Genomic DNA, 21,252 nt, shown 5'->3' on the forward strand with positions numbered 1-21,252 from the left:
AAAATTAGACATTTTGAAATAGTTTCAGAACTATGTATATATATGAACCCCAGAGCCAAAGATAAAATTATTACCATCATTATTATTATTCTATTCATGAGGAAAGATGCTCCTTTAGTGTACAGTATACAAGAAAATTATACAAAAATTACAGCTTAAGTTACCCTCTACATTCTTCTCAGAGAATATAAGATAAAATAACGCAAACTAAACAATATAAAGAATTTTTTATCTGCATTTTTGTCTTCTCTTGTAGAATCGCCCCTTTTCCACTTGTACAATCAGTTCTGGGACACCCTGTATATATCAGTTATTCACCTTCTCCCAGCAATCTTATCAACTCCCTAATGAATAAAATTCCAGAAAATGTTGATTTTCGACGTCGAACTTGTACCGTTAGACAAGGGACAGGAAACGAGGGGGTGGGCGACTCACTGTGTGGCCGTTGCACAGGTACAATGGAATTACCGTGGACAGATTAACGGGACAATAGAAATATCCGACGCACGGCCTATTGTCTCATCGATCTTCAATCTGTCACGCCGAGTCCCGGTGTCAAAACGTTAAACAAAGCGATGGCGGCTCTGCGGATGACAGCGTGGATCTGGACGCATGAATAGTATTAATAATGGACATTCCGGGGCAATGGTGGTTCGGAGCAGAGTCTGGAGCCAGTTGCATAAGCCTGTGTCCCCTCGACGATCGTTAATGGGGCTCGCCACCCTTCGATCTCCCGATAAGTGGAAGTTTCAGTGAGGAGGGGAAAGAGTGTGGCGAGCTCTTTGATCTCTGATCGAATCTTATAGCTGAGAAGTCACTTTGGATGGTATACAGTGGGAGTGGGATAGGGGAAGGTGGAGGAGGGTACGATGTTCGTTCGAAGAATGCTCGTAGTTTGGGACTGGCAGTGGCATCTGGAGTGAAAGTCGAGCATTCAACAGAGAAATTGAAAGCTTTCCAGGGGTGGATTTAACAGTTGAAGAAAGTTAAAGTGTATCTATAGACTTTTGTTGCAAAATAAAACACCATGAGTCATAAGCTTAGAGGAAAGAAAGATGTAGAGAAAGATCTTTTGGGATTTTTTGTGAGGACAATTTTCTGCAAAATCAATAGTATTGTTTCAGGTTGAACTGTCACCATGTACACCATGGTTTACACATACATATGCTACTCGAAAGGTACTGTACAAGTTCAATTTTAATAAGTTAGTAGAGTTGATCTTACACTACTTATCCTAAAACAAGAAGAGGTCGAAGCAAGGAAGTGTTCCCTCTGTACCTTTCCTCTAAGGTCATAATTTCTAGCTTATTACAATTTTATTTAAATATTTGACCATTTGAAAATTTAAACACTGTGAAGGTCTGAAAATTTGTGTTCCTAAAATTTTGGAACCAGCTAACAAAGCTTCTATGAAAGAGAATCAACAAAGACAAACCATAAAGGGAACATAGATCACGAGTCCGATTTTCTATATTTGTCTAACAAGCATGGGAGAGAATATGGTCAGGGGAGTGTATCCCCCAATTGGTGCACAGTCTCGGAATAAGAGAAAGTTTCCTCTTCCCTTACGTCATCCCCAATGCTGAGTCACTTTGCTCCCCTCTCCACAGGGTCCCATAAACCTGCACCACCCTCGCTCACGTACCTTAAGGAGCTCGAGCTATCCCTCGACTATGAAGAGATAGCAAGCAGTTCCTTGCTTTGAGCTACCCTCGACAACCACCTCTGATGGAATCGTTGAATCTCGTACCTTTTCTAACTTGCAGTGATCGAGGAGTAATTTACTCTGTTAGTAGGCTGATTCAATTTATGTGGAGTGCTCTAAGTATATTTTCAGTTCCTCATGTCCCTTTTTAAAGCAAAGAAAAGCTCTCTTAAAATCTCGATGCAGCGTTAACCCTCTATGGGCCCTTGTAACTTTCAGGTCACATGTTAACTTATCAACATTTTATCAAATAATTTTAGTTTCTTTCATGAGAATTTCTGAAAATTCTATAATTTCTCCGAGACAACCAATACCAATATTCATGACGGTGCTAGGACTAAAATAAAGAAATATAAAAACAGAAGGCTGTGCAAACTGTCTATTTTTAAAACAAAAATTCGGCCCATAGAGGGTTAACTTCAACAAATTTCCATACAGCCAATTTTAGTGTATTCCTGAAAAGCTGTTCGTAAAGAAGACAAATCGAGCTATATTCCCATTTTTGTCTGCTTGTTATCTTAAGACTGTGATGACAATATATGCATTTCCCAACGAACTGATGCCCTGACGAACACATTCGTTCTATTCATCGTACGAGTGAGACATACTCGTTCAGACATACTCGTCAGAGCACCAGTTCACCAGAAAACGCATCCACCACAGCCTAATTCGCCCCAAATTCGCTGGAAAATTCGCGCTGACTGCGTCAGCCTTCGCCCCCCATGTATTCCTCGGCGATTCGACAGTGGAATGTCCCATACTCTCTACGAGACTTGTGTAATCCCAAATGAATAAGCGCGTAGGTGCAGCCTGGGGATTGCGCCAGCGGGACACGGTGAGCCTGTCGGACCTTTCGATCAACGACACGTGCAACCCGCTCTCGACAATAACCGACACAGGGCCTGGCGCGTTGGTGCCATAACCGGGGTGTCATAACCCTCGGCGAAGGTTGCGCAACCAGCGGGCCTCGATCGTGTCGATCCCCGTTACCCAGGGCTCGGTTTAGCTGGGACAAATTCACGGATCGGTACACAGGGGCACGCGCTCGCGGATCGATACGCCAGCGATCGTATCTCGAGCGGGTTACGTAGCGGAGCGGCGAAGGAATTCAGTCTGTTAATCTGTTAACGAGACATCGAAACGAGACTCTCCGCGAGGCTTTCGATTACCGTGGTCGCCAAAAGCCTCTGGTTGGAGTCTATGGGGAACCAGGAACTGCAATTGTTCTTGAGAGGTTTGCGACAGTTGATGTGGAGAAGATTTCTACGTTCGCGATTCTGTGATCTAGAACTAGACTAACCCAAGTCTGCTATTTTTCAGGAGAATTGTAATTTATGTGATTACTAGACTGCGGATTTTGATGCAAAATCAAAATTTTCTGGATACGTTTTGAAGAGTAGAATTTTAGTACAAAGATAGTTTATTCTTTAAGTATTATTGTGCCTGCTTTGCTTTTTATATTTTGTAGTTTCTTACACATTTAGATATTCTCTAAATGCATAAAAATCCGCAGTCTAGTGATCACCTATTTCTTAACATAGTATTTGAAATAGTTTATACTATTTTTCTTTCACTTATAATGCGAGTTCACTAAATTTCTATTATTCTAATAAAACGAAGATAAAGCATCTGTATTTTTTTATATATATGGTGATCAGTTTAACTAGAAACTCTCCGAGTATTGGCAGCATTTATCATAAATACTATGGTATTGTAAATGTCGCTAACACTCATCAGAGGGTTTCCAGTTAAACATGTTATCAAGTCAGGTGAAAGATTCTATTTTGGTATCGAGGAATTAAAACAAATATAGACTTCCAAAATTTAAGAGACTAAATAATTTGAATACTTAACTATTCCAAGATTTAAAAATTTAAGACTTTGAAGATTTTAATACAATTAATAAACTTGAAGGATTGCATATTCGAAAACATAGATAAAAATTTCAGTGCTTGAGTGCTTGAAAACATATGCATGTTCATTAATCGCAATGTAGATGTACGTGCAAATATTTCTCCAACTCTCTGCGTATTTCTGAGGCGACCACGCTCATCGTCTCAATTAACAAGCCCACTATTCGTCAAGGAAGATTTTTGAAGCCCGAGATGATGAATCTCCCGCGGATTCCTCTTGAAGGGAGTCCCTCGAGATTCCATGGAGCATCAAAGGACTTTCTATGCGTTTACGTGGAACTCGGTAATAGGAAGATGACGTTTATGAGCCAGCTAACGCGGCAAGAAGGCCCTGCAAGCTATCTTTATCTCGACATCCGGTCGCTCTTTCCAGCAGGCCCTATCTCGCCCCCTTCATCCTATCTTCCTCCTCATTCCTGTCGTTCCTGCCTTCTTTACGTCATCGTCTCTTCTCGACCCTGTTTCGTCATTCGGAAAACATTGTTGCCCTTCCTCGGAATACTTGGAAGTTTGCGTGCACGTGATCTGATAAGCTTGAAAATAAATCTGTGATCGTAAAGCAACGCAGCATGAGTCACGGATTTTTATTTTCGAGATGCTGGTGTTCGAAATTTTGGATTTTAATTCTATCCTATGGTTTTGTATTTTAGATACTTTTATTTAATAATGAGGGGAAAAATTAATTTACTTAAGGCTTGTTTTGTTCGTCTGTAATTGATGGAAAATGCAAGTTTTTATCTTGTAGATTTCGATTAAGGTATAGAAACTTGACTGAGTCCAGAAACCTGAGGTACAGAAACGAGAATGAGTCACACACACGTGACGCTGGTAGTGAACGCGTTAACTTCTTGCCTTACAAGTTTTCTTAATGATGATTATTGTGAGGTAATGATTATTATAAGATAGATGAACAAAGGTTTAACAACTCGAAGAAACTGCAATTTTCTTCTTTTTTTCTTCTGAATGAAACTTGTGGATTCTGAACTTTCAATATGTGTTCTCACATTAGAAATATAATTTGTAGCGTGAGTGTGACTTGTTACGAGGCAACGAGATAATTAATTCAACTTATCAGCTTATCGTGAATTGAATGAACCATTTTACACGATCGGTAACATGTTCCTCTAGCTTGCAGAGTTCATTCTTACTCCATCTGTTACCTCGACGTGGAACACACATATATTATCACCACTGAAACCAAGCGTGGTAATAAATGAAATATAGGAAGTACCTATCATCATGATTTAATTATAAGCGTGGGTATACTTGGATATATGTATAAAATATAATCTATTTTTCTGTTACACGATCAGTAGATACGCGAGGTCTCTTACCATTCTCCTGTCACACCCGACGTTATCGATTTCCTTTAAAATAAGATTACAGCGCTATAAGTAGTAGGAATTACAATTAAATGCTGCTAAAAACACTTCAAATATGAAAAAGAACTTAAATTACAGGAGTGATATGATGATTGACAAACTTGAATAATAACAACAACTAATAATTATTATATTATATTAGATTTTAATCGTAATAAAAAACTGCACTTCCAATTTACATGCACATATATGAATATTAATACATTAAATGGCCAGAAAAAAACGATGCACAGGCAAAGGCAACGAGACAGATTCAAATTACAAGATGGACTTAATATAGCTGAATCATTTCTTCTGATATAGGGTACAACATACATATAGCATATAAAGTAATAAGATGTAGTAACTATAATCTAATAATTACAACTCATTTTATAATTTCAATCTTATTTCTACTACAATACACAGCCATTAGCACGGACAGAGCCGCCCCAGGTCTCACCACGAGGAGGTTGCTGTGCGGGAGACCCACAGGGAAATAGATGGAAACAAAGTTCCATCGATTTCCCTTTACAAAAATCTTAAACTAACAAGCCAAAGACATGAATGGAAGCCAAGTTCCATGCATGCCTTTAGCTTCGACCTTAGAGTAGGAAATTGTCGAGTTATCATAAGGAAGGGTGTGGTTAAGTTAGACTCTACTGCTAATGCAACCGTGAAATAGACGAGCGATGGTGTGAGCACTACCACCTTGAAGGCCGGTAGGTCGGAGAGGCGCACGGCACTACATGATTCAGTCAATTGTCCATTGCTCCCTGCTGCCACATAGGAGCTACCGAAGTAGACCTAATTCCGACAGGCTGGTAAAGAGAATGTGCAAAAGGCGGAAACGTGTAGTTTCCACAGTCGAGTGTGTCTTTCCACACACCCTACTGTGTCCGTCGCGTCACTCCTAGTACAGACCCCCAAGAGGAGAACACACTCCACCGACCGACGATTCCACGGTTGGTCACATGCTTCTACCAAGAGAAGCAGCGGTGACTTCCTCACCAAAGATGAGGAACACATTTCAAGAAAAGAAGTTAAGAAATGACAACTCGACAATTGCACAGTGATTTTACGCTAGAGAGGCAAAGACATGGATGGAAGACAAGTTCCATCCACGCCTTTGCCTTGGATCTTAAAGTAGGAAAGTGCCAAGTAATCATTGAGAAGGGATTGGGAATATTTAGAGTCTACCGCGTAAGGCAACCATGAAATAGACGATCGGTGGTGCGAGTCCTTCCACCTTGAAGGCGGGTACTAGGAGAAGGCGACTGGCACCTCACAGCACAATCAGTTGCCTGATTGAACTGTGGGGTTTCCACCTTCAAGTGTGTCATACCACACACCATCGAGTGTCCACATCGTCTCTGGCTAGTACAAACCCCCAAGGGAAGAAGAGCAAGCTCCATCGACCGCCGATTCCACAGTTGGACATTTGCTTCTACAAAGAGAAGCAGATGACCTCCTCACAGAAGGTGAGGAGCAAATGATCGAGCAAAGATGACTAAGATGTGACTACTCGGCTGTGTTACAAACATTTTACAATACAATCTTAAAAGTAGGGTCTTAAAAATATTCTAAGCGATTGCGACTTATATACTAGAAGCGGTGAATCCCTCGGTGGATGCGACGTCTTCCTTCATACGAACAATAAAGAGTAAAGACAGAACTTTACAAACCAAAGGTGCTGAATCCCTCGGCGGATGAGATGTCTTCCGTAGTCTTAAGGGTACGATCTTAAGTTAAAATCTTAAAGTCTATAGTTTCAACTAGTAAACCAAAGACATGGATGGAAATCAAGTTCCATCCATATCTTTAGCTTGGATCTTATAGTAGAGAAGTGCCAAGTAATCATTGAGTAGAGATTGGGAATATTTAGACTCTACCGCGTAAAGCAACTATGAAATAGATGAGCGGTGGTGCGAGTCCTTCCACCTTGAAGGCGGGTACTAGGAGAAGGCGACTGGCACCTCACAGCACAATCAGTTGCCTGATTGAACTGTGGGGTTTCCACCTGCAAGTGTGTCATACCACACACCATTCGGTGTCCACATCGTCTCTCGCTAGTACAAACCCCCAAGGGAAGAAGAACAAGCTCCATCGACCGCCGATTCCACAGTTGCGAGTTGCTTCTACTAAGAGAAGCAGAGATCACCTCCTCACAGAAGGTGAGGAGCAAACGATCGAGCAAAAATGAGTAAGTTGTGACTACTCGGCAGTGTTACAAACATTTTACAATACGATCTTAAAAGTAGGGTCTTAGAAATATTTTCAGCGATTCAAACTTATATACTAAAAGTGGTGAATCCCTCGGCGGATGCGACGTCTTCGTTCTTCAATCTTCAAGTTGAGGATAAAGAGAACCAGCGATGAAAGGAAAGAATATGAAGTGAAATATATTAAAGATTGGAGCGTCGCCCCAAGAACAGAAGCTCAACGAGAGATAAAGGTAAATATATGAACAGATGGGGAAGCCTCCCCAGGAAGAAGAGAAAAACCATGGATCTGAAAAGAATCTTAAGAGTAGGATCTTAAACCGATTTTTAGAATTAGCTACTTGTGAGTTGGAAGTAATAAATCCCTCGGCGGATGTAAAGTCTTCGTTCTTCAATCTTCAAGTTAGGAGTCAAGAGAGAACCAGTGAAGGAAGAGTATGAACAGTAATATATCCATGATTGGGGGAGCCTCCCCAAGAATACCCCAACGATGGCACAGCCATTGGCACCGGACAGAACCGGCCCGGGTCTCACCACGAGGAGGTTGCTGTGCTGGAGACCCATATAGAAATTACAGAAATGAGAAAGGATTGACAGAACAATCCGTACTGCGAGTCAAGACAGAGCATATTTAGACAGAAAACAGAATGGAACGACGTTAACATGTGATTGAGTTCTTCTTCGGTGTTTACCTAAACCCTGAAATGTTACAAATTAGAAATGCAAATGAAATCCCTCGGGGGATACGATGTCTTAGTTCGATGAATGATCTTCATGTGAATGAAATAGGAATGACAATTATAACCAGCGATGAAATTAACAAGAGAAAAGAGAGACATGCAGCAAAGAGAGAAGAGACGAATAATAGAAGCATATCACTGATCGCAGAAACACGAGAGGAGCCACCCGTACCTAACTATCCTTATATCTAATACAAAATGCACAGCCATTAGCACGGACAGAGCCGCCCCAGGTCTCACCACGAGGAGGTTGCTGTGCTGGAGACCCACAGGGAAATAGATGGAAACAAAGTTCCATCGATCTCCCTTTACAAAAATCTTAAACTAAGAAGCCAAAGTCATTAATGGAAGCCATGTTCCATGCATGTCTTTAGCTTGGACCTTAAAGTAGAGATGTGCCAAGTAATCATTGAGTAGAGATTGGGAATATTTAGAGTCTACCGCGTAAGGCAACCATGAAATAGACGATCGGTGGTGCGAGTCCTTCCACCTTGAAGGCGGGTACTAGGAGAAGGCGACTGGCACCTCACAGCACAATCAGTTGCCTGATTGAACTGTGGGGTTTCCACCTGCAAGTGTGTCATACCACACACCATTCGGTGTCCACATCGTCTCTCGTTAGTACAAACCCCCAAGGGAAGAAGAACAAGCTCCATCGACCGCCGATTCCACAGTTGGACATTTGCTTCTACAAAGAGAAGCAGATGACCTCCTCACAGAAGGTGAGGAGCAAATGATCGAGCAAAGATGACTAAGATGTGACTACTCGGCTGTGTTACAAACATTTTACAATACAATCTTAAAAGTAGGGTCTTAAAAATATTCTAAGCGATTGCGACTTATATACTAGAAGCGGTGAATCCCTCGGTGGATGCGACGTCTTCCTTCATACGAACAATAAAGAGTAAAGACAGAACTTTACAAACCAAAGGTGCTGAATCCCTCGGCGGATGAGATGTCTTCCGTAGTCTTAAGGGTACGATCTTAAGTTAAAATCTTAAAGTCTATAGTTTCAACTAGTAAACCAAAGACATGGATGGAAATCAAGTTCCATCCATATCTTTAGCTTGGATCTTATAGTAGAGAAGTGCCAAGTAATCATTGAGTAGAGATTGGGAATATTTAGACTCTACCGCGTAAAGCAACTATGAAATAGATGAGCGGTGGTGCGAGTCCTTCCACCTTGAAGGCGGGTACTAGGAGAAGGCGACTGGCACCTCACAGCGCAATCAGTTGCCTGATTGAACTGTGGGGTTTCCACCTGCAAGTGTGTCATACCACACACCATTCGGTGTCCACATCGTCTCTCGTTAGTACAAACCCCCAAGGGAAGAAGAACAAGCTCCATCGACCACCGATTCCACAGTTGCGAGTTGCTTCTACTAAGAGAAGCAGAGATCACCTCCTCACAGAAGGTGAGGAGCAAATGATCGAGCAAAGATAACTAAGATGTGACTACTCGGCAGTGTTACAAACATTTTACAATACAATCTTAAATGTAGGGTCTTAAAAATATTCTAAGCAATTACGACTTATGTACTAGGAGCGGTGAATCCCTCGGTGGATGCGACGTCTTCCTTTATGGGAACAATAAAGAGTAAAGACAGAACTTTACGAACCAAAAGCGATGAATCCCGCGGTGGATGCGATGTCTTCTGTAGTCTTAAAGATACGATCTTAAAGATAGCCTTAAAGTCTAATCGATTGAAGCTTATATACTAGAACTGATATATCCCTCGGCGGATGCGACGTCTTCATTCTTCAATCTTCAGGCTGAAAATAAAAAGAGAAGCACGTATCCATAACTGGGGGAGCCTCCCCAAGAATACCCCAACGATGGCACAGCCATTGGCACCGGACAGAACCGGCCCGGGTCTCACCACGAGGAGGTTGCTGTGCTGGAGACCCATATGAAGATCACAGAAATAAGGAAGGATCGACAGAACAATCCGTACTCCGAACCAAGAGAGAACATATTTGAACAGAAAATAGAAGAGAACGGCGGTCACATTTGACTGAATTCTTCTTTTAATAGCTTCATTCGATGTTTACCTAAACCCTGAAATGTTAAAAATTAGAAATAAAAATGAAATCCCTCGGGAGATACGATGTTTTCGTTCGACGAATGATCTTCTTACGACGATAACTGTTACCACTGATGGAATCAACAAGAAAATAAAGAGACATGCAGGGGCGAAGAAAGGAAAGAATAACAGAAACATATGAATAATTGCAAAAACAAGAGGTGAAGCAGAGATCAAAAGACATGTATAAATGAGTGAAAAATTCTCCCCAAGAATAAGAGCAAAACCAGAAATCAAGAAAAATACCTAAATAATTGAAGGAACCTCCTCAAGAATAAGAGCAGAACCATAGATCAAAAGAAATATATAAATGATTGAGTGAGTCCCCCTAAGAACAACACAGTAACCATAGACGTTCTAAAGAACGAAGAAATTCATACATGTTCTTACTTAACTACTCTTATATCTAACACAAGATGCACAGCCATTAGCACGGGCAAAGCCGCCCAGGTCTCACCACGAGGAGGTTGCTGTGCTGGAGACCCACAGGGAAATAGATGGAAACAAGTTTCCATCGATTTCCCTTTACAAAAATCTTAAACTAACAAGCCAAAGACCTGAATGGAAGCCAAGTTCCATGCATGCCTTTAGCTTCGAACTTAGAGTAGGAAATTGTCGAGTTATCATAAGGAAGGGTGTGGTTAAGTTAGACTCTACTGCTAATGCAACCGTGAAATAGACGAGCGATGGTGTGAGCACTACCACCTTGAAGGCCGGTAGGTCGGAGAGGCGCACGGCACTACATGATTCAGTCAATTGACCATTGCTCCCTGCTGCCACATAGGAGCTACCGAAGTAGACCTAATTCCGACAGGCTGGTAAAGAGAATGTGCAAAAGGCGGAAACGTGTAGTTTCCACAGTCGAGTGTGTCTTTCCACACACCCTACTGTGTCCGTCGCGTCACTCCTAGTACAGACCCCCAAGAGGAGAACACACTCCACCGACCGACGATTCCACGGTTGGTCACATGCTTCTACCAAGAGAAGCAGAGGTGACTTCCTCACCAAAGATGAGGAACAAATTTCAAGAAAAGAAGTTAAGAAATGACAACTCGACAATTGCACAGTGATTTTACGCTAAAGAGGCAAAGACATGGATGGAAGACAAGTTCCATCCACGCCTTTGCCTTGGATCTTAAAGTAGGAAAGTGCCAAGTAATCATTGAGAAGGGATTGGGAATATTTAGAGTCTACCGCGTAAGGCAACCATGAAATAGACGATCGGTGGTGCGAGTCCTTCCACCTTGAAGGCGGGTACTAGGAGAAGGCGACTGGCACCTCACAGCACAATCAGTTGCCTGATTGAACTGTGGGGTTTCCACCTTCAAGTGTGTCATACCACACACCATCGAGTGTCCACATCGTCTCTGGCTAGTACAAACCCCCAAGGGAAGAAGAACAAGCTCCATCGACCGCCGATTCCACAGTTGCGAGTTGCTTCTACTAAGAGAAGCAGATGACCTCCTCACAGAAGGTGAGGAGGAAGTAACCGAGCAAAGAGAACTAAGAAATGACAACTTGGCAGTGTTACAATGACTTTACAATAGAAACTTAGAAGTAGGGTTTCAATAATATGCTAAGCGATTGCGACTTATATACTAGAAGCGGTGAATCCCTCGGCGGATGCGACGTCTTCGTTCTTCAATCTTCAAGTTGAGGATAAAGAGAGAACCGGCAAATAAAGAGTATGAAGAGCAATATACGAATAATCGGGGAAGCCTCCCCAAGAATACCCCAACGATGGCACAGCCATTGGCACCGGACAGAACCGGCCCGGGTCTCACCACGAGGAGGTTGCTGTGCTGGAGACCCATATGAAGATCACAGAAAGGAGAAAGGATTGACAGAACAATCCGTACTCTGAATCAAGACAGAATATATTTAGACAGAAAACAGAATGGAACGACGTTAGCATGTGATTGAATTCTTCTTCGATATTCAGTTAAACCCTGAAATGTTAAAGATTTGAAATGCAAATAAAATCCCTCGGGGGATACGATGTCTTCGTTCGATGAATGATCTTCATGTGATGATTGGTACCAGTGATGAAATCAGCAAGAGAAAAGAGAAATGTGCCTCGGGGCAGAAAGGGAGAAGTAACAGAAGTATATGAGTGATTGCAGAAACAAGAGATGAACCAGAGATCAAGAGACATGTGTAAATGAATGGAAGTATCTCCCCAAGAATAAAAGCAAAACCAAAAATCAAGGAAAATACATAAATGGAACCAAGGTTCTATCGATCTCTCTTCATAATAATTTAAATCGAAAGTTATAATTAGTGAGCCAAAGAGATGACTGAAAGACAAGTATAAGAAGTAAAAATTGTAATTGGATTCCATTGAATCCAAAACTTAATGGTAATAAAGAGATAAAGCATAACATATACCCCGGTAGGGGGTGGGATACGTATAAAAAGGGGGAAACGGTAAAGAGAGACAACAGTAGAGATAAATTCAAAATTTGAGCAAAAACTCACCGTTTGTCCAAGATGACCACTGGTCATCGGCCAGCTGACCACTGGTCAGGAGTGTCCAGAGGTCCAGGATGGTCCAGGGTGGTCCGAGGTCCAGGGCCCAGGAGTCCCTCCAGGTCCCCAGGGAGGTCCTCACCCGCCGGAGGACCCGCGGCGAGTGAGACACTCGTGCTCCTGCAGCGGTATTTATACTGTCTCGAGGAAGGTGAGAAACCAATCAGAGAAGTTCTTCGGTTGGTTAAAATTTAGAGACCAATCTAACGAACAATATTTAGCGAAAAATTGATATTTTCCATAAAATAATCATCTCAGGAACAATTTCTCGTACAGATATTGTTAATAACAATTGCACACAGTGACTCCTGTATATTATTAATATTTATAATTTTTAATTTACGAAATATTTCGAAATTTACGACTTTTTTCCTTGAACAGGGAAATTATTCAGAATCTACAAAGTTGCAAATTCCGTGATATTTTATTAAATAATAATTATAAATGTTAATGGTTTGCATGAGTCACTATGTACGATTGTTATTAACAATAAATGTATCAAAAATTGTTTCTACGATGATTAGTTTATGAGAAATATTAAATTTTTCGTAAATATTCTTATGTTCGATTAATCTCGTAATTTCTGCAAATTTATTTATATCTGTACCATAACGAATTTCTCATTTGCTCCGGAGTCTCCAGAGGGTGAGGACTGCCCTGACGTTCCTCTGGAAGGACTCCTACACCCTGGACTACCTTAGCCAGTGGGTAGCTTGATGATTACCCTGGACCACTGATAAGTTTTACACAAATTTTAAATGTATCTCTTTTGTTTTTTCCTATTTTTTATATACTCTATCTGCTTCATCCTGTAATGCTAATTCTCTCCTTTTTATTAGCAGTTTAGATTTGCAGCAAATTAAGATCCATTAATGTGATTCTTTTTTATTGACTAGAGGCTTCTAGGCTCTGAAAGAACCAATGGGTCTGGCTTAGATTTCAAATACAAAATTTATATAAACTATACAGAGATTTGTATAATATGCTTAAAATCTAGTAGTTATTTATTTCACTATTAGATTTTCATTAGTGTGATTTGATTAAAACAGATATTGTAATACTATGGCCATCTATCGGTAAGCTGCGAATATAGAAAGTATTCTTTCTAGAATACTGCCATCATCAAGTGGTAATACTTAGAAAGTTCGAATATTTTTTGGAATTATTCGAATTATTTTTAGATTGAAATTATTTCTTTTAATCTGCTCCGCGCACCCCTCACCCTCCTTCATAAACGTCTCTTTACGAAAACCATTTTTTACAATAGTTAGAAAATATTTTTATGAAAAATCATTGCATAATGAATTATTATAACTGAATAAATGCTCTAAGTGCTTAATTTATAACTGTGTTAATAAATAAGCAAGATTTATCTGCATTTTTGCGCTGAGTGTTTAAAGGAGTTTTTCTACGGTCAATAAATAATTCTTGTGCTCAGTATCGTTCTATAACAAATTATAGAGACCTTGTCAGAATTTTATATCCTCAAATTATGAACAAATTGAGAAATAAAGAATATTTTTTTTACTACAAATTTTAAACGGGGATGTTAGTTCGTAGGTGGCCGCTAGATGGCTATAGCATTTCAATATCCATGTTCTAATCGAAAGCCCTGTAAACCAATACATGTAAAGCAATTTTGATTAAATTTTTGAATTGTCTTATTCACTATAAATTGTTACTACAAATTACTGTTAGTATATATTACCAACTATAAATTTTGTAATTGTCTTATTTACTATAATTTGCTACAAATTACAATTTCTATCGTATTATGTAATAATATCGACAAACTACATATCCTACCAAATACATAAATTAATAAATTATAATATTTCAGCTGCAGGTGTCAAGGGACGCTTGCTTAACATACTTTCAACATTAAAATACACTTTTGCTGCAATTATACAAACGAAAATTTCTTCCCTGGTCACTCATTTAAAACATTGAAATCGAAATCAGTAAACTGTGTCCCATCGCGAATCATCTGCTGGCGAAACTCCTTCGCTTCCCTTTTCTCCTCATACAGCACTGGATCTTTGTCAATCCTCGTCAACTGAGGCAGCATAGCTAATACAATATGCCTGTACGCAGCTTCTTCCTCCCCTTCTCTATCTCCTATCGCAGGATTCTCCAAAACGACAAGTGTCTCCAGCGCTGGCAAGCGACTTAACTTCTCCAACTCCGATATCCTCGTTATTTCATTGTTTCGTAGATTCAAGTAACTCAGCTTGGCGCAGCACACATCGAACCCATCTAAACTGGCAATCTTATTGCTCCTCAGGTGTAGAATCTTCAGATTCACCAAAATCTCAAGCCCCTCCAATTTTTCGATCTGGTTCTCTGCTAGATATAAACGAATCAACCCTGGAAAGAATATTCCATTTGTTGTGGTCAATATGTTTCCGTGAAGATCGAGGGTCTTCAGGTTCTCCAATTCGTAGGGGTTCAACGTCACTTCTTCTATATTATTGTGACTTAGTTCTAAGCACTCCAGGAGAGGATGACAGATACCTGACGTGCTCTTCAGCTTGTTCTTGTTTAGGGTTAGAACCTGATGCAGAATAGGAGCAAGATCAAGGATTTTTATTAACGAATCAAATTTTATGAACATGTAAGAAGAATCTACAGTGCTGGTAGCATTCATCTTTGGACTGTAGATTGTTCTGCATTTATGGGGAATTTCAACGTGCAAAAAATATAGAATCTCTAAACTATAGAAAATTGTAAAAATTCTCGAAAGATAATCACTCTTTATAATATTTAAAGGGTAACACAAGTCTTCAATTAGTTTCTATTTTTCTGATTTCGTGTATGGAAATAGGAATTATCATACACGTATGCAGTCTATTCATGTGACATTCTATTTCTAATGAAGCCTCACTATCATAGACCTGAAGATAAGGCATAGGCTCCAGCTCCATAGATGTCAGCAGGTTCCGATCAGCTTGCAGCATCAGAAGATATTTCATAGTTGAGAGGACCTTCAGAGCCTCACTCGTCAACCTATTTCCAGAAACGTCCACGTACAGGACATACTTGAACGTCGGTATGATTCTTATATCAGTCAGACCCTTATCAGAGGCGTTCATCCCTAAGTAAGCGTAGCCCAAGCCAGAGTCACATTTTCCCAAAGTGTGAAGACAGTCGCCAGCCTCAGTAAGTGTCAATGCTCGAGTAGTGTCCTCGAAGAGGGAGGATTTGGAGCTCGCGTACTCGCCTTCCTCTTCGCGATGGTATTCTTCCTCCTCTTCCATTAAATGCTAATTTATTAATAGCACTCTTTGATCCAAACTCTTTTAATGAAGTAAATTAGGCTAGGATTGAGGTAACCTTTTTCTGAGTAGGTGTGACAGATGGAATTGGACAGTTCGATATCGATATCTGTGTTCGTTTGTTTATTGCAAAAGTAGAAACGTGAATGATGGAATGTTTCACTTTGAAATTCTGAGAGCCAAACTGTCCCAAGTTCTTTTTTAGGAAAACATAAACACAAACGTAATGATCTATTTTTTAACATATGCAGTATTTGAAGTTGCTTATATTAAGGAATCTTATTTAGTCATAACTTAGTGTAAAATCCCTATTGTGCTATTATTCTATTAAAATTAAAAGGAGACGATAAGATACTGTGGAAAATTGAATTTCGAAAAAGAATGAACTAGAATTAGCCTGGCTCCCAGGTACAGAATTATAAACGTGACGTTTTTGCATCAACGTGTCCTGATGCATCTGGATTCGTCCCATTTCAGCCTGTGACTCTCTTCCCTGGGTCGTTTTCGGTGCATGATATCGCGCAGCTTCTTCAGAAGGATGAAGTTCTCTCTGAGGATACGATCTTGCTTCTCGCGCTCCAGTTGCAACCCCTTCGCATTGAAAACTACGTGAGGCCTTCCTTTAGGGGGGTCCACGTCCACTGTGCAGGTTGCTGTCTTCACCTGGAGAATCAATTAAAATAATCAACTCAAAATGACATTTGTGGTCTCACAAAGTAGTTAGATTTAGGATCTCATATTTTTGTAAGAACTGAATTGAAAGACTAATAAAAGGAGAAGAAATAGATACTGTTTAGCTATTTGAAGACTCACATAAAGTTAATCTCTGCTATAAGTTCATCACCTTCAGTTTATTTACTATGTTCCACTCCTTTAAGAAGAATTAATACATAGAGTTCACTACTAGACTACTAGTGTTTGGCTATTTAGAAATTCACTTGTGTCTGATATAATTTAATCTCCTCTACTTTATCTGCTATATCTTATCTCCTATTTCACCTACTATGCTTGACATGGCCCTCGTTTCCAAAAGCATGTGTCTAGCATTGTAATTGCACTTATCTTTAGAGTCTTTACTTTTAGATATCTCTATACCTACTGAATAAAAATCAGTTTATCAAGTATTTTCTTTTCGAAAAGAAACTAAGTAATATTAGCATTGCTTATAGGATCACCTCACCTTCAAACGATGTCGTTCATAGGCTTTGCACATCCATGTAGAAGTAGCAGAAGTCTTTGCACAGGACATGTTCAGTGTTCGATGAACGAGCTTGTCTCTCGACTGTTTACGCGATATAGGCATCACGATCACCAAGTTTCTTTAGCAACGCTTTCGCGACCAGGTCGTATCGATCTGCCCCTCGCTTCCTGTGTCCCCGTACAATCAAGTCCTTCTCTGTATGTATACGAGTTTCTATGCGTGGTATAGTTTGTGACTCGCTACGAGCAACAAGCTTGTAGAGAATTACTCAAATAATAGGATATCTTGATTGCACAAGATATAAAAATTAGAAATTTATTTCAGTTCACTGAAATGGAGTCACTATGCATTGGTGACCCTGCTAGGGTAATTTTTCTTCAATCAATTTAAACAGCTGCTGGATTGACTTTTTCAAAAAATTCTAGATATTAAAACTAAATTACTAGTAAAAAGTTCTTCATAATAATTTTCTATTATTTCTCCTAATTTTATAAAAAAAATAATCTCATATATAAAATTAACATTGCTTTATTTCTTGGTTCTTCGTAAATTAATATACAATATTTCACCATCCTTTCAAGAAATTAATATCATCGTCAGAAGAGAATATAATAATATCACATTGTAAAAAATTCTCCGTGACACATTTGCATTCGCCTATTACTCGCGTCTATGGTGGAAAACAGTGTTCTAAACGCCTCTGTTTGAAATTTCATCCACCTCGGATCAGCTTGGAGGAGCGAGAGGGGCACGTGCGCGTGTACACGCGTGGAACCACCACCACCACTGTTCCCGATTTCCCCCAGACGAGGATCCAAGTGGAAACTGCGATTGGCGAGGCTGCTGGACCAATCCAGACCACTTAGGGGCGGGGATCAAACTCGACACGCGTTTTTTTTCCGCTTTGTCGCGACGCCGTAAAACGCACGCGTGAAATCAATTTCAGCATGCTTGGCATTCATGGCGACTGGTCTCGATCAAGTGAAGGCTCTGGGGGAGAATCGAAATAGAAAGTTCGCGGATCGAAATTAAATTTGAGAAGACAGGAGAATATAATTTCTTTTAGAAAAGGGGGAGAAATTTTAGTGATAATTCAGGGATAATTTTTTGAGAATATTATATTTATATTTACTATGGTTGGTATGTACTTTGATAGGTGCAAAGATAATAGATTTTCTTGATAAACATGTGCTTCAATTTATTTGACTCCATTTTGCTTATTTTTTGTGTTTTAGTTTAATTAATGGAAGCTAACACCTAGGTATAACTATAGTTGATATTTTGACAAATGCAAAGTAATCAATTCTTCTGAAGATCGACCTGAGACTTCTTTGACTCCAAGTTACATCTTCAATATTCTGTTTTTATCTTATCTTAATCCTCTACCCTCCAGTGACATCATCAGAACTACTTAACTATATAAATGCAAATTTAAAATCCTTAGAGCACAGAGGATTCTTTCCTATTATTTAACAGAGTTGGTACTTACATATACCGATCTATTTATCTGAAGATAATGAATTCTAATTATTTTCCTAAATTTACCCAATTTTAAGTTATATTTATTCTACATTAATTTATGCTCACATTACTTGACTCCAAATAATTCCTATTGCTTCCAAGGGGAGGCAAACAGGAGTTTCCTTTTGTGACTGTTTACTTTCCCTTTGAAAGGTACTCTTGGAAGCTTTGAATCACTCTACGTGCAGGTAAATTTATTTAAGGAAAGTATTTTCGGCGAAACAGACTCAAGTAGAATAGCAGGTTTAAAAGCAGCATTGGATTATTCATAGAACCTTTTAGCTTTGTTCTCCTTGGGGTCTCAGAAGGATCCTTCATTCTTCAAAGATTCCTCGCCGCTAAGCAAGAATCTCTGGTCTACGTTGACCATCCAAATAGGAGCAGTTAATATTCAAAAAAGCAATTGCAGTCCACATAAAATCAGGTAAAAATAGTCTTTGACCTAAAGCGCTGTTTGGAACTTCTGCACTATAAACCTTGCCTCGCCAGTTTGTGTTCGACTCCGCCGAAGGAAACCTCGAAGCAGCCAGGGAACAGCCCGGAGGAAAATTAAGAATATTGACGCTGTAAACCCGTGGAAATCAGAGACTAGCTCTGGGTGTCAGGGCAGCCATAAAAATAGACCATAAAGTAAGGTCTGTCTGAGTGGGAATATTATTTCTGTCCCACGCCTTACCTGGGGAGGTTCAACAAACCCCTTTTTCACACTCCAGTTTCGCATATTTCACCTTCGAGCGCTGGCCACTCGTGGGCACTCGTTTATTGCTTTATTGTGACTTTCCAAAATATTTGCCCCAAGAGAAAGTGCCTATTGAGGATTATTCTCTTCGCCAGACGGGCCTAAACGAGCTGTAAACGTTGGCTCGGGTCCATTTTTCCACTATTGGGGGTGCCAAATTCTGTGCAAGTAATTCGCTAGGAGAAGAGGTGAAGTTTAATGGAAATACATTCAGTTGGAACAAAAATTCGTAGTATTTTTCAGTGATGCATCTCAGAGACGCAATATTCTGAAAGGATAAAATCCTAAAGTTCTCACACACGTGGTGAAAAGTTAATTCACAGTAGAGAAAAATGGTAAATAGGTTAAGGTATCTAAATCTCGTCTTTGGTGTCTAAATCTATAAAATGGAACACTGGAACCTCTTTAAAGTGTAATGGAACACTGGAACCTCTTTAAGGTGTAAGAGCCTCTTACACCTTAAAGAGGTTCCAGTGTTCCATTTTGATTTGTCAATTTATTAACCAGGACCACTAATTACAAACCCCCTGCATGCATTTCTGAGCCATAAATTCACAATGTCAGTTCCTTCCTGCACTGTCAGTGCAGCTCATCCACGAAGGAAAAAATCGGATACAGGGGTATCCATAGCCAGTAACGCGGATCGCGCAAAGGGTCGTCGATCTTAATCGCGGATCCTCGACAATGATCCTCTCAAATGGATGAGCCGTCGGCACTCGAGAGACGATGAAGATCTCTCTTCCCTCGAGGGGATACACGCTGTTGTACAGAAAGCACAGAGGCCCTCCCTTGAAATAGGGACCCCCTGACACGTATTTCCCATATCTACAGGGGATGCGCGTCGGCCAATCCCCGTTCAGATCCTCTGCTACAGTATATCATATTATCCTCGTGCCAGCAGTGCGATGCACTCTTTTGCCTTGGCCATCCTTTTGATCCTCGACAACGATCGCTACCAGCTGACGCATAACAGCTTCCTTTTTCTCTATCTCCCTCTTTTTTGGATTAATCGCCTGATTTTTTAGAGGAGGAGCTCAATGTTAACAGTAGATAGGTAATAGAATATACTTATATAGGTACATAGCCATTCAGAAGCCAAAGTGATTTTTGAATTGTTTTAAATCCACTTTTTGAATGTCTTCTTTAGCACTTGATTAATGCTTAGTTTCTTATATTTAGATAGAAATAATTTTAGTTTGTGGAGTTAGTCAAGCTGGCAAATCAGTGGCACATGTTTATGTAGGATATTTCTTCGTTATGAACTTCGTGTTGATGTATCCATTTGTAGGAAGCATTTTCTGAGTTCTATTGGCTCTTAGATTTTGCAGCAGGAAGAAGAAAGAGACTCGAAGAGCATTTAAGTATGCACTGACTTGAAAAAATATTACTTAGGTACTATCTTTTCTTAGAAAGTCGTTGCTTGGACTGATAGTACATACCTAATGAGTTTACAGCGAATACTGTACTTTATAATGGTTCGAAAAAGGAAGTGTGAAGCTGTCAAGTTTTAATTTTGTTATTTAGCAAATATTCCACAGAAAACTTCTTTCAGACTTAAAAAATCGACCCAAAAGTCCCCTTGAAAAGAAGCTCCAATCTTCAAAAGGCTCTCTCAACCCCCTCCACAGTGCCACCAAGCTCCCCTGGAAATCACCTCCACACCTCAGCTCCATCATCTCATTTTTCATCCATCCACTCGATCCCCCAGAAATTCAACAGTTATTCGAAGCCTACCAAGCCCAGGGTAAACGTAAACACGTTTCGGCTACCATCCCAGCGTCAGGGAGATCCGGTAACGCAATTTCGATAGTCACCCCGTGGCGTCCCCGCCAGGGTGGAAGGGTGAGACAGGGTAGGTTCGAGGGTTAGGTCCCCTGTTCGCTGTCACCCTAGCTGGCTCAAAGCTCCAAGGAGGAGGGGGTCTATGGGCGGTCCCATAGGCGTGGCCTGTTCCAGGACCAG

General features: G+C 40.3%; 2 protein-coding genes across 2 annotated transcripts; both read right to left on the reverse strand.

Annotated features, from left to right (window-relative positions):
- Positions 1-14,484: 14,484 nt before the first annotated feature.
- On the reverse strand, positions 14,485-15,811 carry LOC143185103 (leucine-rich repeat-containing protein 23). The gene is made up of 2 exons (XM_076387838.1): positions 15,449-15,811; positions 14,485-15,108 (listed from the first exon to the last, which is right to left on the reverse strand). The coding sequence occupies exons 1-2, from the start codon at positions 15,809-15,811 to the stop codon at positions 14,485-14,487; spliced, it is 987 nt and encodes a 328-aa protein (XP_076243953.1).
- Positions 15,812-16,002: 191 nt separating this feature from the next.
- LOC143184932 (uncharacterized protein CFAP97D2-like) lies at positions 16,003-17,133 on the reverse strand. Its single transcript, XM_076387541.1, has 2 exons — positions 17,010-17,133; positions 16,003-16,492 (listed from the first exon to the last, which is right to left on the reverse strand). Exons 1-2 carry the CDS (start codon positions 17,130-17,132, stop codon positions 16,268-16,270), a joined length of 348 nt encoding a protein of 115 aa, XP_076243656.1. The 5' UTR covers position 17,133; the 3' UTR covers positions 16,003-16,267.
- Between the last annotated feature and the right edge of the window lie 4,119 nt (positions 17,134-21,252).

The sequence above is a fragment of the Calliopsis andreniformis genome, chromosome 10 (genome assembly GCF_051401765.1).
Source record: "Calliopsis andreniformis isolate RMS-2024a chromosome 10, iyCalAndr_principal, whole genome shotgun sequence".
Classification (NCBI taxonomy): domain Eukaryota; kingdom Metazoa; phylum Arthropoda; class Insecta; order Hymenoptera; family Andrenidae; genus Calliopsis; species Calliopsis andreniformis.